At 37.3% G+C, this 25,942-nt stretch overlaps 1 protein-coding gene across 5 annotated transcripts in view; it reads left to right on the plus strand.

Annotated features, from left to right (window-relative positions):
* Positions 1-7,364: 7,364 nt before the first annotated feature.
* pcdh11 (protocadherin 11) overlaps positions 7,365-25,942 on the plus strand; it is a 163,638-nt gene continuing 145,060 nt past the window's right edge. For 2 of the 5 annotated variants that reach the window (XM_032554872.1, XM_032554873.1), the window contains exons 1-3: positions 7,366-8,193; positions 15,094-15,678; positions 23,060-25,567. In XM_032554872.1, coding sequence (XP_032410763.1) covers positions 15,139-15,678; positions 23,060-25,567 — 3,048 coding nt within the window. In that variant the 5' untranslated portion in view covers positions 7,366-8,193; positions 15,094-15,138. Of the gene's footprint in view, positions 8,194-15,093; positions 15,679-23,059; positions 25,568-25,942 lie in introns of all 5 variants that reach the window. The other 3 variants (XM_032554871.1, XM_032554874.1, XM_032554875.1) reach the window with 3 other exon arrangements.

The following is a 25,942-nucleotide window of genomic DNA, read 5'->3' on the forward strand; positions in this document are numbered from 1 at the left end:
TCAGAGTGAGATGATGGGAAGATGGATGAAGAAATAGAAAAAAAGACTTGAGACTGGGGTGCAGGCTCACTTGGCTGTGGTTGTAGTGTGACAAGGGTATTAATTCTTTTGAAAAGCACCATATTTAAATTGAACTGGAATTATAATATATTAGACTGGTCTAGGTGGGAGGGTTTATTGGCCTTGCATAATAACTAGGTTTACTTTCCTGGAATAGTGTGGTCAGCTTCATCCCTCACAAAGGCAGTCTCACCAAAACAATAAAGAATAGATTGTCAAAAAAACCCTGTTTTAATAACCAGTCTCTTGAAAACAAAGTAAACAGAAACATAATTAGAAACAATTATATTTTAGTGCTCTGGTTGAGTTCCTGTGTTTCAATGTCAAGGTGCATTGATGTGTTTTGGAAACCTGTAAAAATACCTTGTTGTAGCCTTTCTTTGAATTTAATTTTAAACCCTCTGTGTGCAGGAAATGGAGCAGAACACCAAAACACTTTCATGGAATCATTATTTATTTATAGTCATTACATGGTCATTACCATGCATGCTTTCTACCCGTGCATTATAATCATCACTTGTAGCTTGCACTATTTATAACATGGAACAGATCTTAAAATACCGACCATTTTTCGGTTTTCTTGTAAATAGATAATTCATTAGGTACTCTTGTTCATTTAAGGAATTCAAATTATTTGAAAAAAGGGAAATGTGTTTGCTCTACAATCAGAAAAACATAAGAAAAGAAAACAACTACACAAACAGCCCTTTTGATGAGATTACTATAACGTGCTGGTTTGTGAAAAAACAATTAGCAGTTTAGCAATAACAACTGTCAAGGTCAAACATGATCTCACTCAACTGCACAGAAGGCATGAATATGTGCAGACAATGTTGGAATTTCTACTCGGAACAATCAACAATATAATACCTGTTTCTCATTGTCATCTGCATACATTATTTTATGACTGTGAGGACATGCAATGTGACAATAATAGTGGTTTGTAAACTGGCTGTAGTCTAATTGGTGCATTTCAGCTAGATAACACTCACTGCTGGACCCTTCATTAGCCTCAAGAGTTGTTTACCTTCTAATGAAGTCTGTCTTATGCCGGTTTAGTGTGATTCAACCTTCTGTGAGTGGACATTGTCGACAGAGGTCTTCTCAGCACTGGGATTTAATGTTGTCATTAGCTCCACTGGTACCAAAGAAAATAACATGTTCAATGTTTCATACAGAAAAACAACCACTTAGATCTGTAGAAGTTCTTTGCTACTTAAATTTCGACAGTAGCACATTATCTTCCATTTATGGTCATGAACTAATCAGAGTTTTGATTTCATGGTGATACTTGATTAAATAGCCCCCAAGGCAAGTCCATGAATTTATGGGATATATTTCAGCAGAGATGGACGAACGGACGGACGGATTGAATACAAGCTGATATCCTTCAAAACCTGTCAGTCTTTTAAAGTACCATTAGGTGCACCCATTTATTTTACTGGCAAGAGTAAGTGATGTTGGAGCCAAGTTAGATTTTTTGTTCTGAAATAATGTAAAGCAAATATAACACAGAGTTTAGCTTAAGATAGCTGTATGTCTACGTTATCAACATAGATACCAATCTGTTCATGTTCAGCAGACATGAACAGATTGAAAAAAAAACAACAAAAACACTGTTCGCACATGGTCAGCTAATATCAAATAAAATAATCAAACAGTCCTTTAAACAAGAGATTACACGAATTCCTGTCATAGAAATAGTCTGTAGTTTGTAATTTACTTTTACTGACAATTGCATGAGATGAACATTGTCTTCTGCCTCCACTATAACACAAACATAAAGCAGCTGAAATGGAAACCGTTTCAGCAATTTGCAGAATCATACAAAACCAACTATGCATTTTGCATATTCATGCCATGTAAAAAACGTTCAAATATAATTTTCAAAGTATGATTTCAGACAGAATGTCTTTTTGTCTATCTTTTATTTCAATATCATTTCATCTCTTTCCCAATAAGATGAAAGCAAATATTGAACTGTCCTCGCTATGTCCACTCCATCTTTCTCAAATCTGTTACTTTCTCCAGAGATCCTTGAGAAACTGTGAGATAGAGAAGCAGAATGAGAAAAGAACAGAGGCAAAGCAATAGTTTTAACTCAATGTGGTAAATCTCAATGCATCTTGAAAGTTGCCATGGATACAAACCAGGCTTGTATGAATGAAAAAAAATGTTTTGTCAGTATGTCTTCAACTTTTGAAAAATGTCTACAATATTTTTAAAGAACAGCTTTGGACTTCTTCTGCAGTACTTTCAGAGTGACAAGTTTGGGTAACTTTGTTCTTTTTTAGTTGCTGGAAGTAATCCAATATTAACAATTTAGGTTTAAATGTTAAAGAAAAGTATCCATGGCAACTCACACAGTGATAAACAAAGATGAAAGTACAGCAGCTGCTGCACTGTGGCCCCTTTAAACAAGTTATGCTGTTAAAGCTGAAAGGATAATACAAAATAAAAGACTGGCATTGAGCAGAGTATGGTCGACAAAGAAGCTTGTCTTATTCAATACCTCTGAATGTTAATATAGAGCAACCTTGCTATTTAGTTCTGCAGCTTCATCCCTTTACTTTTACTTTTCTGAGCTGTGCTTGACTGAGATAAGCCATATTAGTTAGTGAACTGTTCGTGAGGATTTTACCTTTATGCAGAGCAGGCCATGAATTCAGTTGGAGAGAAACAGAAAACACAATCAAAGGTACAATTGAAGACATTTTAAAATTGTACCCTCATATGTAACGCCCCATCCTGTTTTGCTACTTTGGAGTACTGCTTGAATTGCACTGATCACTTGTATGTCTTGATCTTAATTTTGCTCTCAGCCATATATTTGGTTCAGTAAAAGGTTATATGCTACTGTATAAACAAAACACGACTTTTTGTGTCTCGAAGATTCCGTTTTACAACGAATCCACGCAAAGAAACCATCAGGATGAAAGCATAAGGCTTCCTAAATTCCAAATGGCTTGAAAACCAGACTCCAGAGTTAGCAGAGATGACATGTTTTATGCAAGCCTCAGTGAGGTCATAACAAACAGTAACCAACTCTGCACCTAGGATGATAGTATTGTTTGGAAAATGTTTTTATTATTATTATTATTTTTACTTCAAGTCAAATAGCATTTCTGTTGTCTTAAATACAGTGCTTTGCAAAAGTGTTCACATCTTGTCTTGCTAAAGATTTCTAATTTGCTAATACTTGCTTCCACAAAGTGACCCCGATTTTCACAACTAGATTAGTGGCATCTGGTGGAACTGCGAGTCTGCTGAACTTATCACACAAAATACGTTTCCCTCCAGTGCTACTAAGAACAATAGTGAATGGCATAATGGAGTTGTGATGACCCGCTGATGGTGGTGTGTTGGGCAATGTCCAATCTTAAATTGTCAAATTGCATAGTGAATTTTGTTTTAAGTTATGTTTGAAATATACAGTGTTTTCATGGGAAGTTGTTACCTTCCTTATGAATTCAGGCCAGCCTCCAGACCCTGCAGAAGAAAGTTTAGGCATTAAGGGATTAAGTTTGTCTAAATCATATAAAATCTGAATGGAGTACACTGATGTTTGCGATTGTAAAATGACAAAATGTGGAAAGGTCTTGGTAGTATAAATACTTTTGCAAGCCTCTGTACAACAAAAAGTATGTAATTAAGTTTTATCATGAATTTGTGTTGATTTGATAGAGCATCATTATTATTATTATTATTACCAGATTTTAAGAAGCAGGTGATGAACTGGTGGTTATTCAGTCAATGTTTCTTAATGTTTGTGAGTTTTACTGTTTTTATTATGACTACAAAGCTTTTTTGTCTCGCTCACTAATGGAAAACAGGAAGTAAAATGATGGTGTATCTTGAATTTTCATAAAGTATATGTTTCTTTGTTTGGCTGTTCATATTTGAATAATGTAGTAAAATTTCCGTTATCTTCCTTATTGATCTAGTATTCTTTTTTTTAGAGCGATAACGAAACCTGTTTTGAAACTTCAAAGCAGAAATCGCCTTCAGGTTAGTGGACACCTTTATGCAGTTGTTCATCAATATGCACAGTCTTGTGAAAACAAATTAAAACCTCAAACATAGTGGTCATCCATCTTCCCAGGATGCTAAATATTTTAATTACATTACCTTTTAGTAAACTCCTCAAACTCCTTTTAGCATAAGGAGTTTTTTTATTTGTATTTTTTTAATTGTGTTATATCATGGGTAGCTTGTGTCATGGTGTTAACCATATGGCACATCAGCAAAAAGCTTTTCTTGAGTACTAGAATGAATTGTAATTAGGACATGTCAAACTTCTGACAACAAATAAACACTCATTATTATTATTATTGCTATCATTAATATTTATAATCAGCTAGAATTGTTGTCTCTCACATGGGTACCTCACCTCTCGCCCAAAATGTCTTGTTGTAGATGGGCACCAGCACCCTCCCAACCCCACTAGGGACAAGACTGTAAAGAAAATGGTTGGATAAAGAGAAAAGCTTTAGTACTCACAGGTTTACATGCGTCAAGTGCAAAAATGAGTAAGTAACATCTGTGATGTCTATATCCAAGAAACCTACAAATTACCTGGAACTAGCTGCTCTAAAACAGCTATGAAAATCAACATGCAAAGGACATTTTGGAGGGTATTAAATATTAGCTATTAGCATTATTAAAGGCTTAATCAAGCATATTTGTTTGTCTTATACCGTGTGTGGTGTAGGGCCCAAATGCAGGCATGAGGCAGGTAGATTTATGGGGCAGTGGGATATTTATTAAAGAAAATAGTATATTCTAAACTGGCAGGAGACACAAAGGGAAATAACAAGGACACAAATCAGTGACACATTGATGATGGCAACAGGGGGCTCTGAACAAGACTGAGAGAACCCAGGGAGTTTATGCATACACAGGGAGGGAGTGATTACTGGTACAAGGATCAGGTGAGACTAATTAACTTAATGCGGAGCAGCTGGGGGTTGGGAGGACTGAGGCTGGTATGGCATAAAAACAGAAGCAATATCCAAACAAAACATAGCTAGAAAAACAAAGAGCTAAATAAGAAGTAAATAGCTTAATAACCAACATAAACCACAGAAGAAACTTAGTACAGGGAACATTTTTGATTGTTTTGGTAATGTATCCTGCCAAAAGAAATGTTGATTAAAATTTAATTGACTGATTTTACTTCAGTCAACTGTTAGAACAGTAAAGTGGTAATAATAGTGCTTATACAGGTTGCATTAGGAATGCATCAACTAAATTTAAGACCTGTCTACTGACTTGTGGTTTGTACCAGACTTTAAGCTAACTGTGCTAAGTAACCAAGGAAAGGATTTGCATGTCAATTTACTATTTCATATATATTTCATACCCTAAGCACAGATTTTTGTTATATTTTTAAAGTAAAGAGGAAACTACATGACCTCATGAAAGGTGTTCATAATTCTACTGCCAAGGATGGCCCAGCATAGATGTCTGTTGTGATAAGAGGTATCCCCTGCATTATAAAACTTCCGTGTCTGCATGGCCGATGTTAACTTGCATCTTTTCTACTCCATTTGCTCAGTCAGTATTAAGCAGTTGATCTAGATGAAAATAGTAAAGATAATTTGGAATTAAATTATTCTGAATACATTTATTTATGTTTCCTGAATACATTTATTTATGTTTCCTGTTATCCAGATGTTTATTGGTCAGCTATTGTATGATTCCACTTGATTATCAAAATTAACAAATATTGTCATTATCTGTAAATCCAATACAAAACATTACAGTTTTATCCAATTTATTGCAGAAATTAAAGTAAGTGCTTGATGTCTTAAAATATTTGAATTCAATTAATATTTGGTATATTTTATGAATTTGTTAAAGTTTAAGTCTTTTAGCTGTTAAATTCACCTCATATTTTAATACAGGGAAAGGCCAATGTCTCTTAATTGCAAGCATGAACAGAGATGAGAGGTCTGCCAACGGCTGACCTCAATGGTACCAGTTGCCAGAGCTGCCATAAATGGGCGGCCATTTTAATGGGTAATGGACTCAGCACAAAATGTTTTAAGACAGAGAGCAAGTGCAATGACTTGCCTTAAGCTGTTTTGTTTCCCCAAAAATAAAACAAAATAGAACAAAGACTGTAATATTCCTGATCCCACTTTTGACAAGTAAGTTGACCAGTTTAACTTTGTTTATTGTCTTTATTTTTTATGGTTAATTAATATCTCACAAATGCAATGCTTGCAATTCCTCAGTGTCACAGTTAAGGTTTAATTACACTATTGTGATTAAGGAATGCTGTATCTTTCTTTTTTCATTCTTTTTTTCCCTTGTTTCTTTTTTATCTCTTTTTTTTAGCACATTCAAAGATGCAAATTGCTTGTTTAGATTAAAAACATTTTTATTTAAATGCTCCACTGTATTCTAGTGTCATGTACCCTTTTCTTGAATCAGTTGCAGTTGGTATAATTAATTTCCAGCTAGATGTAGTAAATTTTTACAATCCCCACAATTAATGCAAAGGAAATAATATATAATTTCATTTGCTTGCAAAAACTACAAGGTGATTAAATAGACAAATCTGAGTTCGGAAAAGGTGTAGGTAGGAAATTAGATATGCAACTTCCTTCTGATATTTAAACCTTCACAAAGAATAATCAATCAAAGCTAATAAAGAAACTAAAGTATGCTTAATTTGAGTTTTTTTGTGTTCTCTAACTTATTGATGGACTTTGGAAAGTTACAGACCTGAATGTGTACACACATTGGAGTTGGAATAAATATATATATATGGGGGCGGCGGGGGTGATGGCGTGTGGGCGTGTGTGTGTGATGGGGTGTGTGGGCGTGTGTGTGTTAAGTTAAGACCAGGGTGAGAAGAAATAACTTCTTGAATTTCTCTGTGGAATAATTTTATGCTCATAACGTCCTAATGTCCTTCATATATTTATACCTTCACAAAGAAGGTTTACATATCAGAAGGATCCTGTTTCTTTCAATAAGACATGATCAATCTTCTGAAGAGAATTAGAACTTCTTCATCCTATAAAGACGCCAAAGTTACAGTAGACCCCTACTGGAAATAAAAGACAAGGCTCGATGTGAAAGAGAACAGTGCCCCCACTTAGCTTTCAGGCAGACTTCTAGACTACGCTGGCTACAGTGCTACAGCAAGCAACCCAGGCATCTCTGGTCCTTACACCTCCACGTCTACCAACTGTACTGTACATCCCCGACGAAAGCATCTCTCCAGCGCAGTGCGGCTTTAAGAGCACCGGTGGCTCTTAAAGCTGCGGCTGGCTCCTCCTTCTGCCTATGATGTCAGTCGGAGGGAGAGCGAGAGGGAAAGAGAGGTGGGCAGCATTGAGGAGCTGAGTTCATACTATACTACTGAGACATCTACAGCTTAGCAGACAGATACGGTGAACCGCCTATCCCGGCTCCTGTAAGTGATGCTGCACTGAGGCACACTTTGATCCAACTCCACTGGGGGGGCGATGCGCTCTCTGCATCCCTCATTTAAGAGTTTTTTTTTTTCTGTGTGCGGAGCTTTTAAATCAGTCCAAACAAGTGACTGTTGAATAAATTAGCTTCAAGCTTTTTTAGTTGTTTATTAGAGGCATATTGTTGTTTTTTTTCTTTTTCTTTTCTTGATTCTCCTTTTTGTTCGCCCTCATGGATTGAAGTTGTAATGTTCGCACAAAGAGGCGTTTAGCACACGTGTGGGTGTTGTTTCAGCGTGAAAACCGCTGGTAGATTTTCCAAGTCAAATTAGGTTAGCGATACAAAGTTTATGTAAAGCAACCATGGATCATTGCGTGTCTGCGGCTGTGGGATTGTGAGTCCAAGAGACCCGAAGAGGAATTACAGCCTCCCTTTTTAAAACAAAACAAAAAATAAAATAAAAACACGAAGTTGTTTTTTCTCTTTTTTTTTAAACGGAAGGATCACATTTTTAGCACAAGGATAAGTTTTTGTAGTGGATTTTTTTCCTGCTTCGCTCGTGCTTCACTCCCGAGTCAGATGAGGATCCTTTCTCTCCGTTTTCCCCACTTCAGATTAATTCATGGCACTTCTTTTTTGTGAGTCAGAGATGTCTCATCGCGGCAACACTCACGGTTAATTTTTCATCATCTCCCAGCAGAGAAGGTGAGATTTTCTTTTATTATTGTTCGTAGTCCTGATTGTTATTGTCACAAAATGTGCGTCTTCAAATTATCTGACCGCTCGCACTGCTCTGTCTCCTGAGCGCAATTGGAAACATCGGATGCTGTGGCTTATTTGGTCCGTATTAAATCAAATAGCTGTCCCAGTACAGCCACGGACCATAGTTTCTCTGCACAATTACTCGAATTTGAGAGAAGGTGAAGTGACATTCTTTAGGGTGTTTAGATATGCATTTAATTTATTTATTTAGCGCGAGTGATTCAGTTTCGGAGAGGCTCCAAATATACAACAGAAGGAAAATGGAGTTCACTGAGAATAAGTTGTCGCATTATGAAAGTGTAATGCGTAAATGGCAACGATTTCGGGCGTCATTTGGCCGTGCTTTGTGCTATAATGCCCAGATAAGTCGGCCTCCTTTTCATGAGCATCCAACTGCAGGACTTTTCAGACCGGTCTCTCAACATCTTGGCCGCTAAACTCGATGCGTGGGTGCGCGGCAACAGTGCGCTCCTGCTCGAGCGGTTCACGTGTCGCAGACCTCAGGGGCGATCATCTTATTTTGTGCCTGTGCACACTGGTTCTTCAGGGAGAGCGTAATCATATATATATATATATATATATATATATATATATATATATATATATATATATATATATATATATATATATATATATATATATATATATATATATATATATATGACTGTCAGTTGGGATGAAGAGTGATGTCTCAGTGGGTTTGTTTGCGAAGCCCTTTGAATAACAACAGTGATGTAAAATGTGCGTTGAATATCCCTCCTGAATAATCAACAGTGCTTCAGTTAAAATTCTCTGATTAAAGGTTAAAAGAAAAAAAAACACACAAAACAATAGGAAGGAAACGATCACATATTGTGAAAATATATTCCCAATAATATGTTGCATATTTGCTTAATTTAAGTTAATTTTGGTTTATCCACTTGCAAGAGTACATTTGCCATGGAACTCAGATTACCCGTGGTCATATGCCTGTCTTGTATCTGAAATCTTATCTTTATTATGCTGTAATCCTGCCTAATCTGAGCCTCTTCTTAATCCTAAAAACATAACTAATTTAAATGATTACACAAAGTTTAGCCTATTCTAGGTATTCCAATGAAAGAAAACATCACAGTTTTACTAGAATATACTTTAACATCAAGGTCCTTCTCCATCACCCATATGTGTCAATATATTAAAATAACTACAAAACTTGCCATTTGTCCAGGCAACACAAGAAAACTAAACAACAATGGATTTATAGTGTTTCTCTAAAGTGTCAAATATGTATTTAACTGCATATCAGTTTTTTGGAGAATTTTTTTGCTTTCAAAACATATTTTTTTTTGCATTATTTAATATTTTTTAATAATTTAATTTTAAAAATAATACATGTAAAAGTCATATTCAAAAAGTAGTTACAATGAAACCAAGATGATAGTTACAAATACATTAAACTATAATATGGATGCATGGACTTTGCGCTTCAGGTCAATGTAAAATGGAAAAAATTGTCTTGTTTTGCTGCAAATGAATATGTTTATGAACTATTACTGAATGTATCAAGCGGTTGAACCCTTCAGGATCCTGTCCTGTTTATGAATTATCACACTGACTGAAATCAAACTTGGGTTTCTTATGGTGTAAGTACTGTATTAAAATGCGCTCTTTTAAATTTTAAGACCAATTTCTGCAAAACACAGTTACATCACAAATTGTAGTCTGAATTTGGCTACATAGAAGCAGTGTTGGTTAAAATTTTATTCCTTTACTGTGTGGGGAGAATAGTTTTGTGTTTGTGGACTGAAAAAGAACTGTCTGTGGTTGACAGAAACATGTTTTGTCAGCCATCTGTGATCCTTAAGGCTCTTAGACGGAAAGAAAGAACAAGGAGAGACAGTGAAGCCATGCATTGACCATTGCCATTTCAGTATTAATAGATGCAACTGCAACAATTAATAAATAAATGAAACTCAAAACCTGACTTTGACAGATTAAAGTACTCAATATACCATGAGTTTTGGTCTCAGGGCAACCACACTAAGAGTGTCCAATATGCCCATCTTTGGGGTGAAGGCAGGGAGTGACAGTAGGAGCATCTCACCTCTCACTGCCACCCTCTGTGGACGCAAACACCAAGAAGACCTGCCCATCATGCTGTCGTGTAAAGAGGATCTTGGTCTGGTCAGCCCCTTCTTCACTGTTTCTCCCAAGAGGGAAGTTTGAGTTTGCCTACAGGATTCAACCTGCTGTCTGGGGGCTCAAAATAGAATTTCAGGAGACTAGTGAAATGTAAGCAATGGAGACACTCTGACTGACACCTCGAATCTCCCCACTTCCTTTTTTCCCTGCAGCGTTATTCCTTCTCTCACCTAGCTTATCCCTCATGGACAGGTTTGTAAAGAATTGTGACAAGTGAAAAGAAGTGCAAATGTTGGGGAAATCATGGCACCGAGAAGGAAACTTGAATTAAGTTAATGAAATGCGAGTAGCAAATAAGTTTCGACCACAATGCGCTTGAGAGCACAGTTTCACATTTTAGTGCACACTTGGAAGCAGACTAAGCTCTCATGTCTCATATAGTAGAAAAATTTACCTCTTTAAAATTACAATGAAGTGCAAAGGTGTAATTTTTGTCACTACATTTGTACTCCAGCATGTTCTGAGTGTGAAAATACACACTACAACCTTTCATCCAGCAGAACATTATTATCACTTACAAGGAAGAGGAAATCTAGATCATCCTTTGATCTTTTTCTCCTTTTTTCTCTTGAGCGAATCACATCCCATTTAGGGATGTAATTTAAACTTCATTATACGTGGTGCGAGCTCAGCCCCGGACCATGTGGTGATCATCGCAGTGAAGCAATTGCTGCTCACTTTCCAAAAAGGTCCGCACTTGTGAGTAAAATGTGTCACTTCTACTAATAGTAAAAGTGACACACTAGTTACTAATAGGATATAATTCTGTCAGTATTTTTGACAGAACAACACTGCCCAGGCTGCATGTGTAGAATGAATGAAAAAAGACGCAGATCAATGTTGGGCTGTTCTTTTCTCTTTTTGTCCAACTGTACTGTAATGAGTCTCATGCGACTGCTTTTTGAGGCATGTGAAGTCTGTCTTTACATGTTTCATGAAGCGCCTCACAATAGTTGCATATTTAAAACTGGCTTAGTTATTAATATTCTTTTTAAGTCAATCCCTCTTTGTCAGCTGGACGAGATCTTCAGTGAGCTATGAACATTTTTGATTTGGCAATTTAGAAGACCCCTGTAGTGCTTTTCAGGTTTTTGAGGTAGTCATTGGTTTGAGGATTTGACTCATGTAGGTAGATGGGAATTTCATAAGGAATGACAAAAAAAGTTCCACAGTAATCACATTTCCTGTTTAGTTTCTACAGTCATAATTTGTATGCAGACCATCACAGAATGCAGGCAATTCATTGGTGGAAATGCATGTCTGATTTCAAGAATACACAACAGCATTATACCAATAGGAAAAGTCATATGTGATTAAAAAACACCCAGCGGGGCTAGACTTAAACACACAGTGTGAAATAGATGATGAAATTAGCTCTCACGTATACAGAACTACAGACGTGCAGTCGGTATTAATATGAAGAGGAAATATGCTATACCTATGCACTGTTGGGTCCTTCAGTTATAAAACGGATCCAGTTTCTTGCAGATGTATAAATACCCATTGAAATATTTCAAATTTTGAAGCCACAGACTTCAGTATATTTTGGGTGATTTTATGTGATAGACCAACATGAAGTTACCTATAACTGTAAAGTTGAAGAAAAAAATTATACATGGTTTTAAAATGTTTTCACTCATAAAAATCTAAAAAGCATAGCTTGCCTATATTTTTAGGTCCGTTACTGCTGTACATGTTTTGGGGTATATTTCTCAAAAACAATTATTTTTGCCCATTCCTCTTTTTAAAATAGCTCATTCTCAGTCAAACTTTGATGGAGGCCCTTTGATAACATCACTTTTCAAAGTTTTTTCAAACAATTATGAAAATTAGATCTAGATTCTAGCATATGAACATATTTTAAAAGAATATATAGTAGATCTGGATATGTTTAAGGTTGTAGTCATGCTGTAAGGTAATCCTTCTTTGCGATCTGAAGTGCTTGAAGCCTCTAACAAGTTTCCTCCAATATTTCCCTGCAAATAGTATCAGTCATTTACACGCCAAGCGTCAGTAGTGACCCAGTCCTGTTGAAAACGACGCATCCCCACATCATGATGCTGCCACCATGTTTCATGGAAGTAAAACATGTTTAGGGTGTTCTGCCACACAGTATTTTGGCTATAAGCCAGAACGTGTCATTTTGCCCTCATCTGAACAAAGCGTCGTTTTCCTAAGCTTGTTGTGTCCCCTACATGCGTTGCGGCAAATGACATAAAGTCTTTTGGCATTTTTTTAAAACTATTTTTCAAAGACGAAATTTATGGAGTATATGTCTAATCTTTGTCCTTTACAACCCCACCTGGGTTGTAAATTTCTGCAGATCCATCAGAGTTGCTATAACCTTTTTGGCTGCTTCTTTGATTAATACTGATCTTACTCGCTGTGTCACTGTTTAGTTGATCGGTCATTCCAGGACTGATCGGAGTTCAGTCCTTTGTGATTATGGACTGAACTCTGTAAACTCTGGGTGTAGTGTACCCAAATAGCCTAACCCCACTGTAAAGTTTTCCACAACTTTTATCCCTGATCTGTTGCGTTTCTTTTTCTCTAATAGGGACCACACAATATCAGGAAATCATGTAATTACAATACCGTTGTGGAACATGACCACATCAGAAACTGAACACACACTTTCCTGACCCATTTTTTCCTTCTCATTCATTCATCACAGTGTCTTCACAACACTGTGCAAGCTTTATCATTATTTCCTGGCAAGAATAGAAAGCCACACAAAATTGTCCATACTCCTGGCAGTTTTAGAAAAGTAATATGTTTGAGTTATATTCTTTCAACCAAGAAGTTTTTCTTATAGGAAATGAGAAAAACTACTAAGATACTAAGACAACATTCAAAAGGTATTATTTTAAATAAAATGGTATGATTTCACAGATATTTTTGACGATTCATTGTTCGTGATGAGCTTCAAGTGGAATACATCTTACCAACATCCTAATCAAAAGCTCCCTCTACACTTTCTCTATCAGATTCAAGTCAGAACTCTAGCTGACAGAGTTCTCTAGAAACAGATTGGTTTCCAACGGCTAGATAGAAATATTAATAATTAGAATTATTAATAATTATTAATAATTATTATAATTATTAATAGTATTTAAACCAGTTCCTTGGAATTGCAATATTGCACACATCGATTGAGTGATGACCATTGTGCAGCTAAATTCTTCTTTATACTTCTTTATAGTGTTTTCTACTAATATTCTCTACAAATTTCTGAAAACTTCACAAACCAGCTGTTTGTTTACTGAAACTAAATTACACGCAAATGGAGTCGAGAGTAATTTGTTAATATGGTCACTTTTTCCAACTGTATATTGCGCTGACTTTTATTTAGGAATAAAAATGTAAACTGGGCTAACTATCACTGAAAATCCCCATAAAATGCTCTAATCGTTGTGGCTGTTGCATGACAAAATGTGAGAATGTCCAATTGTTGTCATTTCCTGTGCAAGCTTTGTATAAATCTGCTCTCTGTTTATATAGGTCCTTCATACTTTACATATCATCTGCCAAAGATTTATGGAAGCTTGTGGTGCAAATCTGAATCGACCTGTGTTACTGTGATGGAAATTCTAGAATAAATTTGTTAAACATGCTTGATAATGGGTTCAATGAATGGATAAGTCGTAATGTCAGCTAGCAAACCACACAAAGTAACTCCCCAGTAACCTACTAATTGGGTGGTGGAAAGCAGTCAATATTTTATTCTAGCATGCAGTGGTAGCGAGGCATAGCAGAGCACGACTCCTTTATCACATTCCAATGACCTAGTTGGGTTTTGGCAACTTGGGTTCTTGCCCCTTGGCATCCATTTACACATATCAAAGAGTCAAGATTTTTGTCAAACACAACAAGGGTTTGTCATTTCATGCAAACAGCCAGCTGGGGATTGTTGAGATTTAATGTCAGGGAAAAAGTATGTTCTGAAGTTGATTGATGGTGGCTTTAACAAAGAGTTCCACTCTGTCGTCTCTTTCCGCTGTCGTTAGTCGTCTAAACAGAACTCTTATCATCCCGTGCTCGCTTACACACATGGGCATACGTGAAATATGCGGGTGCTCCATTGTTTACATTCAGAGCAAATGAGGTTTTCCATTAATAGCTTCTGTCAGGCAGTACAAGTGCAAGTGTTCATGTGTGTTCTTGCATGAAAGCACTAACGCTTAAGGCTTAGTTCTGCTTCCTCCAAATTAGCTGGGATCTGGTTGTGAGGTTGCACTTCATGAGGATACTGCTGCACCATTTTCACTCATTCAGATCTAATCTTTTTTTGCAGATCACTTTTATCAAGCAAGGTGATGCATTAATATGGGCATAAAGCGACCATTGACTCAACAAGTTTCATACTTTTGTATTAATCATTTATTATAATGATGAAATGGATTTATGGCATGCATGAACTGCTGACCTTTGCGTGTGTCCTTGCTCAGCGGAAGTCATCAAAGGTTAATTGTGTAAAACTGCCATTAATTTGCTCTCAAAGACGTGGGAAGGATGTTGGCTCATAACTAGTGAGAATAAAGAGGTCAAGATGAAGCCTCTCCATATGGGAAAATATCACTAATTACAGCTGAACAAGAACACTCTTTAATTTTCTTTCCTTTCTTTTTTCTCTTCCTTTTCCCCTTTCTTGTGTGTCTTCAGAAAGAGTCGCAGCTGTAGAAGTGAAGCTCACACCTAATTTCGAGCATGAACTTGGCAAGTCAGGTGCATGTTCTGGTGGCCTTGCTCACCTGTTTGGTCTTATTATGCAAGGCCCAGGAGAGGGACTATATCGTGAAGGAGGAGCAGCAGGAGAACGTTCGCATCGGGAATCTGCGCAAGGACCTCGACCTTAACCTGGACCCCAACATCAGACTGTCCTCTCCGCTGCAGTTCAAGCCTGTGTATAAGACGGGCGACGTGCCTTTGGTGAGGGTCGAGGCCAGCACAGGGGAGATTTTCACCACCAACCACAGGATTGACCGGGAGAAGCTGTGCTCGGGGATCTTCACGGAGAAACGCTGCTACTATGAGATCGAGGTGGCGGTGCTGCCCGACGAGATCTTTCGATTGGTTAAGATCCGGTTCCTGATTGAGGATGTGAATGACAATGCACCCCTCTTCCAGTCCACTGTAATAAACATCTCCATCCCTGAAAACACAGCCATCAACACCCGATACCCAGTGCCATCAGCATTTGACCCTGATGTGGGAATTAATGGGATCCAACACTATGAGCTGGTCAAGGTGAGGATTTATTCTTATTTTAACTCACATAAGTAGGATGTAAAATAAATAAATAAATAAAAAGTTTCCCTAGTTTAAATCAGAACTCATTTTTTTTAAATGAAAGAAGCAGGTAATTAGGGAAGTATAATTAGAGGAGCGTAAAAACTGAATATAAACATGTTTCTGGAGGTCGAAATATTATTATTTATGATGGTTAGCTATGCTGTTATTAATTACAAGCTTTGGTCAGCCAAGACTTTTACACTATGTCTCATCATCTGCCTGTTTAGTTCGAACTGAAATTAAATACAGTCACTAAAATCCGTCGCACACACCTTCTTGAGGAAATTTTTAGCAATTTGTGAAGAATAGCTTGATCTCTGCTCACTTCACATTCCTGCTAGAAATATTCCTAAATTTAAATCACTCATCTCAGTCATTCATTTGTCCTTTCAAACATTTTCTATACTCGCCTAATCCTGTTTAGGGTCACAGTGGGTTCTGGAATATATCCCAGCGAACAACAGGCTGCATTCAGCGTACAGCTTGGACAGATCTCTAGTTCGTCACAGGGCCAAAACAGAGACACTGAACCATGGATTCAGTCGGTCACACCTAAAGGCAATTTATAGTCACCAGTTAACCTAACACGTATGTTTTTGGACTGTGAGAGAAAACTGAAAACCCACCTGGAGAAAATTCACATATGGACAGGGAAAACATGCAAAGTGCGCAAAGTCCAAGCCAAGATTTAAACCAATGGCCTTCTAGCTGTCACACATAAAAGCAAATACATTGACCACCTTGAAGTCCGTTATGTACATTATTGCAGTATTATTAATACAATTACTTAGCTTTTTTCCCTCTCGGATATCTAAGATAAATTTTAATTTTAATTTGCCAGTATTAACTATTCTCATTCCAATACAAACAAACCAAAATTACCATAAAGACAATCTTGTGTTTCACATATTACAGAGCTTCTTTAGCTAAACAGTTTATAGGAATTGTTGGAAACAGAAAAACACATTTAAAATGTTCTCAACAACAATGCAGTTTTGCAAACCGCAGAAAATGAATTCTAAAGAAATTGCAACATTTCCCTATCTGTTCTCTATAAGTGGTGGTCACTTTAAAATAAATCTTGCTTTTTAAATTGAAGTTTCTTTAAACTGATAATTTACTGATACTTGATTATGATTCTATTGGATTGGTTCTTCAATTTAATTCATAAATGGAATTATCTAACTCATGTTACTAACACATATATAGTATAAGTTATTTTTTAATACAAAAGTTATAAATCATTTTTGATACTTTGTTCAAATTGGTTCTTGTGTAAATCCTGGAGTAAATAACCATAAATAACTATGTAACCAAATAAAGTGGGTATGTAAATAAAATATTATTGTAGGAAACTGAACTGAAGATGAACTGTCATATAATGTTACTTGGAAATCTATTCTACAAAAAATATAGTGAAAAATGTTATTATTAATGCAATTTAGTTAAAAGCTATTCAAACTGATTAAAAAAACAGTCAATGATTAATGGAAATTGCTGGTATAAATGAGGTTTTTTGTTGATTATATCGAGTTCAAAGTTATTCCTTAGCTCATAGTGGTTATTATGTTAAATGGTTTTAGATGGCATCAGTGACATCATCATATATGATGATCTATAGAACAGTTTACATGTAAATTCCTCATGGACCTTTTCATGATGTCTATGTCTTAGATTACTATAATTACAAAAGTGTAAGTGGAAGAAAAATGTCTTATTAAAAATCGATCACTTGACTGTCATTAGTAATTGAAAAATGTTTAATGCAGATGGTATTGATTAGTCATTGACTGCTTTCAGAATGCCACATGTCTGACTAATTGAGATTTTTTTTTTTGGTGGGCGCTTGTAATGTTTTACTTTGCCATTTTAGATGATTTCACTTGATATGAATCAGGTTCTGGATTAACTGACTCTACAGTCCTGCTGCCATGCTTTGGTTGTGCAGCATTGTTCTCTTTGAGGGAAAAAAAAAGAAAAAATGCTATTAATTTACATCCTGCGTTGAAAATGTGACCTACTTTTTCATAAAGAGAAATGTGTTGCAAAACCTAAAATATTTAACACTAGCCATAAAACTTTCTATGTGCTTTATATCATTTTGGCAGAAGGCTGTAAAAAATGGGCCACCTTTCTCTACGTGCAGATATATCTGAGAATATGCATTGAAGAGTGCAGACGCAGCATATAGAGTCCCACATGTCCGATTTCCAGCCACAAGTTACATGTTACACAAGTTATAGTCTGTCTTAAATCTCTGCAAAGAAAAGCATGCAGCGGCGCATAGTGATTTAATTTGCTTTCTTTTTTCCTAAAAGGTGTTAGGTGTAATTGCAGATTTAAGTACAATATTATAAAATCTTCAACTACATTTAATTTATATCTGTATATTTCACTTGTTACAAATAAAGAATAAAACTAAGAATTAGTACAATGGAGGAACAACTTTTGCATTCAAAATGAGTAAGATCAGTGAGAGCATAGAGGGGTGTAGATTTAACAATTCCCTCAATACTGTGATAGAATGAACAGAACATTTGCTGTCTGTATCTGTCTCGCTTACCAATAGGCATTTTTAAAGCGTCTCTTCCCTGCCAGGGCCTCTTCGATGCAGTGCCCTGAATTGTTCATGTCTGGAAAATCACCAACCAAATGTTCAGCTCATTACTGTGATCATCTGCAATCATTTTCGTTGCCCTTTTCACAATATATAGCGCCATAAACCCCTGCATGTAGTCATACATTTCAGAGCATCTGTGGCTTTTGGTCCCTGATTCAATTCTTCTCATTATATTCTCATTGGACCTGAGATTAATTTCCTCGTGCCCCAGGTTCTATATGAGTTAAAGCATTAAAGGAGCCTGAGTCATTTTCATGCCTTTGGTATCGTTCATTTCAGAAGTGCAGTAGAAAGCTGGAGGTTTAGTGGGGAAGGACTGTGCAAGCATTTCCTAGAATAGCTTTTGGCTGCTAAGCCACCCGTGGTCTATCTCAGTTTGGTCCTGGGAGATTTGTCTCAGAAGCTTCGTAAGAGTGATAGTTTGTCCAGTTTTCCCGTGTTGTTCAGGGCACATTTCTAAAATTGCTACCATCATATGACAGAGTCAGCCATACTCAGTGTTTTGTCACTTCCAGGTTTTCAACATACAGAAACAAGTAAAAGAAACCAGGCAGCCTCTTTGTACACTTTTCCTTTTTTCTAACATTTAAAAGTAAAAGAAGTTTTATTTATATAGCACTTTTTTAGCAACAAGGCAGTTCAAAGTGCTTTAAGGAATTATTTAATTTTGTAATATTTATTGTGCCACCCTAAAGTTTTTACTAGCCTGGTCTGGCCTCCGCTGTGTATTTTTTTCTGGGGGTACCACTGAGCCCCCTGGGAAATTATTGCAGATTATACTTGCAGACAAATTATCCCATGTGTGAAGAATTTTTTATGTCATGAATCGCAGAAAATTAACCCAAAATAATTGTTCAAGACAAAGAAAGCAAACACATGTGGAGTTACAGTGAGATTTCCTAGAACAGTACATGTGCAAGATATTCTGCTTAGAGATGCACTCCTCAGAGTTTTTGCAAAGCTATGCATATCAATAGAAGAAGATAAGGGCACACTGTATGTATATGCATGTAAAAGAGACAGTAGTTGTTAATAATGTAATTATATAATAACAGGAGTTAATCGTCTCCATCAGTAAATTATAAATTAACTGCAATTAACCACATTTTTTGGACAACTGAGTCAGTTAAACAAGCCACACCCAGGCCTAGTTACGGTAGAATCAAGACAACATCGGCTGAAAGATGTCAAAAAGCAGAAGAGAATTCAAGTTACTAACCGTCACTGTAAAACAGGGTTTTTTCTATTTTAAAACAAAGATAGTCATTATGGAGTTGGTATTTTGAAATGTGTTTATTTTCTTATATTGGCATGGTAAGCACTGCTGGATTATTGAAATAAAGATCTCATTTTGTATATTCAATTGAATACATATCCATTAAACTCTAACTTAGAGAGTCTGATACTACACTGATACTATACTGTATTTCTAAATGCAGGATGCTTCATGAGATAAAGAAGTTGAAAGCCTAAAATAATAATACTGAGTAATTTAGCTGCACCCATTTCAGTCTTCAGGTTATTTGCTTAAGTTATGTTCTCCATTTTTTCCCTTCTATTTTGGAGTTGATATAAAATGATCAATATTTTGGGCTTTTATTGTCTTATTTATAGACATGTTTCTGGCCATCAGGAAAATTGACGGGGATCAGGCATGTGGAGAATAGGAGAATGGGTTAAATGTGTCCATCAGTAAGGCTAACATTGTAAATAAGTGGTTGTTCATAATGTTTTGCCTGTGGAACGGTTTAACAAATTAACTAATACAAAGAGAAACATTGTGATAAAAACCTCTAAATAATTTTTTCACCACTCAGCATCAGTGACATATTCTAAGTTTAATCTGAGTTTTATTTCAAAAGTGGAGTAAAAGATAAAATCAATGATAATCTCAGGCACTGTTTGTGAAAATTATGTTCACAGTCATCCTTTACATCATCAACCAGCTCATCTTCTGTCAGTGTCACTCAATCACTGTCATAAAAATTAGCCAGTTCTCATATGCATTTGCCCTGTGTCAACCCCAAATTCAGCTTTCACACAAACCTTTGGACCTGTAATATAAAATTACAGTCATCAAGCAAGTTCAGAAAGGCATGCACACTTTGTAGTTTAGAGAGCTTTGTCCTCTTCCTCAGCCTTAAGATTTCCTGCAAGTAATTCATGCTAGTATTTGGCCTTTTCTTAGCCTGCCCCAGATCTTATCGCAATCCACCAGACTAATTCTGCATTCAGAAGAATGCACAGTCTCAGGGAAAGCTCTCTTCAACTTATTGAAATGCAGTGAGGGCTGTCTTGTCAGTTTTAAAATTGTTTGAAACCAAGACAAAAGCACAGTGGAACTGCGAGCTCATAAATCACTGTGCAACATTCCCTTTGACACATGCTAACTCAACATCCTACTATTATCAGGCTTTTCCAAATATCACTGCACAGATACTGAGCGACTGTGCAGAATCAATGAACTAGTCAAACAACTGAGGATTGAAGAGCTCTGTATGGATGGAGAGGATGATAACTTTACAGCTCCCAGAATGTTTCCTCGCCCCTATAGTTTACCTGAGAAATCATTTTTCAGCATGTATAAAGATTCTGCAGAGTTTAACCATGTGGCAGTTTCTCTATGTTTTACGTTCCATGTCCACTTATTTTTGTAAGATTTTGCCCAGAAGTATCCCGAAGTAAGGCCTAGAAGATCAGTGCTGCTGCATTGACTTTTTTAAGTAGTTCTGTCAATCACTAATGTGTTGACAACATTTCCTCTGCATGCAATTTCTCAGAGTACACAATAATTTACATGCTGCAGCTGCACGTTCTTGTGTCGGCTACAACGCTGTGTTGGCAGAAGGACAGCTCCACATTTTGAAATATACTGCACACTCTTGTGCTTGCAATTTGGTTAAAATGGTCCCCCCTTGAATAACGAGAATGTACATATCTTAATCTCATTTGATAGCTATGCCTAGACAGAGTAATCTCTTCCAACATTATGTGCAGCATGAAGCTTATCTCTTTAAAGAGGATGCTTTTTCTTGTTTTACCATGAAACTGCTTCTGACTGAGAGAGCTTCAAAGGGCTTCTTTGTTTCATAATGTGCATGCAGCTCATTCATAGGCTTGATCTTCTTATTTCCTCCCCCTGCTCTCCTTTTCTCCTCTTTTTGTATCCCTTCTTTCTGTCTTTTACCTGCTTTATTCCTTTCCACCTCCTTCTGATTTATGGGTCTATACCATACACATTTTACTTTAAACATTAGGAAGGCATTTACTCTTAACAACTACTGCCAGTTCATCTGGTTTCTCATGTGGATTACTCATGCATTTGTTTTCATTTTCTTCCAGCTGTACCTTTGCGTAGATTTAGCTCCTCTTGAGCAAAAAGCCTCTCTAATATGTAGGATTTTTCCATTCTGCTCTTTTTAATTTAAGGTGATCCCATCTTGCATTGTACCCAAATATAAGTTTATTGGTGTGTCTCTTTTCCCTCAATCTTTTTCCCTCTAATAATGAAGCTGAAAATGGTGCCAGGTTCCCTGCTCCATTCTAACATGACACATGATAAGAGGATAAAGTGAAATCTCATTTTGGGGAAGGCAAAAAATGTGAAGGCTAAAGAAGTAAATGGATCCATTCGAGCCTGTAGTTATGTAGAGAGGATGAACATACTTGATTCATTTCAAAGATTGGCCACATTTCAAGCAGATTAATTAGCTTCATTTTGATCTTTCACAAGCAATAAATCACAATATGGAATCAGTTTTTGAGCACTATTCTAGCACATTTGTATGGATTCTACTTATCCAGGCAGAGTGGAGAAATGTCTTAGAATTTTAAGGAATTATTTCTATATCACTACAAATGTAATTATTAACAGCGAGAAAATATGCTTTTCTTACATTTTGATAGACAGTTAAGTCCAAAACCATCCATGTCTCTGCTAGATCAAATTTTAAAGTAAACCCTTAATATTACCAACATGTTTCTTCATTCAACGGCCTGAATGTAATACTAGCATTTGGAGTGGTCTAACCATAGTCCCAACTTGAATGTGTTAGAGAATTTGTGGAGGGAGGTAAAGATCAGGGGGATGACAAGGAGACCTTCCATCCTCAAAGATGTATCACCAAATATACATCATTAAAAATCTAGTGGATACAGCTTATGAACAGTTGAAAGAAGAGTTTGATTGCTTTGATTCCAGTAGAGAGTATTTCATTAATTATTGAAAAGTATCAGGAACCAAGCAGAAAGGTACAAGGATAAAATATTGTTTAATCTTTTTCAAAAAACAGCCGACACAAATCCACCAAAGAAAATTTCTCCCAGTTCTTTAAGTCTCGACAAAAATTAACAATGACATGTAATGATCTAAACAAACTCAGGAGCTGTTTACCAAATGTGTGCACATATTGGCAAGCAATATTTTTTATTAAACCAAAAATAATAATCATTGGCAGCCTTTAAGGATTCTTCTCACGGTAACAACTTCCACGATTGATAAGTGTTTTTGTTTGTGTGACCTGTTAGCATCTGCATTTTACTTTCTCATTTAATTGGAAAGACTGTAATTGTGACCTGATGGTCAAGCTGAAAATTGGCCTGTTCTGGTTACCAGCCAATTTTTTAGACTAGAGTTTTGAATTTGTTCCCTTAAAGAATATACTCACATTGTCATGTGTAGCATCAGTATTAACCACAGATATTTTCTCTTTTCAGAGTGTCAATGAGTTTGGCTTAGACATCATTGAGACCCCTGAAGGTGACAAGTGGCCACAACTCATTGTTCAGCAGAATCTTGATCGGGAGCAAAAGGACACCTTTGTGATGAAGATCAAGGTAGAAGATGGTGGCAACCCCCCTAAATCTAGCACTGCCATTCTCCAGGTTACCATTTCTGATGTCAACGACAATCGTCCTATCTTCAGGGACAGTGAGTTGGAAGTCTCTGTTCCAGAAAATGCTCCGATGGGGACTTCTGTGGCTCAGCTTCACGCCACAGATGCAGACCTGGGTTCCAATGCACAAGTCCATTTTTCATTCAGCAACCAGATCTCCTCCTCAACAAAGCGTCATTTTGCCATCAATAGCTCTACTGGACTGATTACTGTAAAGCAACCTCTAGACCGGGAGGTTACTCCTGTTCATAAACTCATTGTTCTCGCAAGTGATGGCAGCTCAACCCCATCAAGAGCCACAGTGATTGTCAATGTCACAGATGTTAATGACAATGTTCCTTCCATAGACACTCGTTACATTATCAACCTGGTAAATGGGACTGTTCTACTGTCTGAGAATGCTCCTCTCAACACCAAAATAGCCCTTATTACTGTTACTGACAAGGATGCCGATCTGTATGGCAAAGTGGCTTGCTACACTGACCATGATGTTCCTTTCCGGCTTAAGCCTGTCTTTAATGATCAGTTCTTACTGGAGACAGCTGCCCCTCTAGATTATGAAACCACTCGTGAATATGCTATTAAGATAGTGGCCTCGGACAGAGGAACGCCTCCTTTGAACACTTCTGCTATGGTCTTAATTAAAATCAAGGATGAGAATGACAATGCACCCATTTTCCCTCAGCCTGAATTTCAACTGTCAATACCAGAGAACAATGACCCCTTAATGCAGTTAATAAAAATCAGTGCCACTGATGCAGATAGCGGACACAATGCTGAGATTATTTATACTCTTGGCCCTGATGCACCGGATGGGTTTAACATAGACAGGCGATCAGGAATTCTCTCTGTTGGGAAACGACTGGACAGAGAGAAGCAAGAGAGGTACTCATTCACTGTCATAGCAAGAGACAATGGCTCAGCACCCTTACAGAGTAATGTCACTGTTAGGTTAATTGTTCAGGACCTCAATGACAACAGCCCAGCTTTCACTCACCCTGAGTACAACTTCTATGTGCCTGAGAACCTGCCGCTTTATGGGACAGTGGGCTTGATCACAGTGACAGATACAGATGCTGGAGATAATGCTGTTATCACCTTGTCTATTTTGAACGGCAAAGACAATTTCATCATTGACCCTCAAACTGGTGTGATCAAACCAAATATCACCTTTGACAGGGAGCAGCAAAGCTCATATACCTTCATGGTCAAAGCAGTTGATGGAGGACAGCCTCCAAGTTCCTCCTATGCCAAGGTCACAATTAATGTTGTCGATGTGAATGACAATCGCCCTGTGTTTGTTATCCCTTCCTCCAATTATTCATATGACCTGGTACGAACCACCACCTCCCCAGGTTCTGTGGTGACCAGAGTGTTTGCCATTGACAATGACACAGGTATGAACGCTGAGTTGCAGTACAGTATCATCAGCAACATCATCATCACATCTAGGGTCTCCCCTCGAGGTCTCTTTTCCATCGACAAAACAACGGGTAACATAACGCTGCAGGAGAAAATTGTACTAGCTGATCAGGGACTGCATAGACTGGTGGTCAAGGTCAAAGATTTAGGCCAACCTGAGTCATTACATGCTATTGCACTTGTACACTTGTTTGTCAATGACACTGTGTCAAATTCTACCTTTATCCAAGAGCAGCTACGAAAAAGTATGGAAACACCATTGGATCGTAATATAGGGGACAATGAGATAACGCCTCAAGCCAATGGATATGTAATTGTTGTTATAGCGATCATAGCAGGAACCATGACTGTTATTTTGGTGATATTTGTCACCGCCTTGGTGCGCTGCCGGCAGACACCTAGACATAAAGTAGTACAGAAAGGCAAGCAGAGTGGGGAGTGGGTGTCACCCAACCAAGAGAACCGTCAAATCAAGAAGAAGAAGAAGAGAAAGAAGCGATCTCCTAAGAGCCTTCTCCTAAACTTTGTGACCATAGATGAATCCAAGCCTGAAGACCCCACCCATGAGCATGTTAATGGCACCCTGGATCTTCCTGTAGAGCTTGAGGAGCAGACCATGGGAAAGTACAATTGGGCGACCACGCCTACAACCTTCAAACCTGACAGCCCAGACTTAGCCAAGCATTATAAATCTGCATCCCCTCAGCCCACATTTCAAATCAAACCAGAAACTCCTGTGGCCCCTAAGAAACATCACGTGATCCAGGAGCTCCCCTTGGACAATACTTTTGTGGTGGGCTGCGACTCACTCTCCAAGTGTTCATCGACTAGCTCCGACCCATACAGTGTCTCAGAGTGCGGCTGTCAGGGGGGATTCAAGGCTGCAGGGCAAATCGCCACCCGGCAGGTAATTCATGAATTCTTTTTTAAACCCACCCACACTAGTCTCCACTCACACTCCCCATGCTTTTCCTTGGTAGTTGATGTAAAAGGGGGAGGGAGGGAGCATGAAGCCAAGGGGTTTTCTCACACAAACCATGACCATGTCTACATAAACGCCATTTGCACCTAAAAGTGTGGTCACAAAATGAAAATAAGACATAATTTATCAAACTAATAGCCCAAACCTTGTTTTATACTGTTTTTGCATCCTAAAAAATGCAGGTTAAATCAATTGTCAAAGACTTTGGTAATAACATTTTTTTTATTTTTTATTTACCTTGACTGTGCGTAGTTAGTGGCATAAAGCGTGATTTAGAGGCCTGGACGATAGGAAACAGTG

The sequence above is a fragment of the Xiphophorus hellerii genome, chromosome 23 (genome assembly GCF_003331165.1).
Source record: "Xiphophorus hellerii strain 12219 chromosome 23, Xiphophorus_hellerii-4.1, whole genome shotgun sequence".
Lineage (NCBI taxonomy): Eukaryota > Metazoa > Chordata > Actinopteri > Cyprinodontiformes > Poeciliidae > Xiphophorus > Xiphophorus hellerii.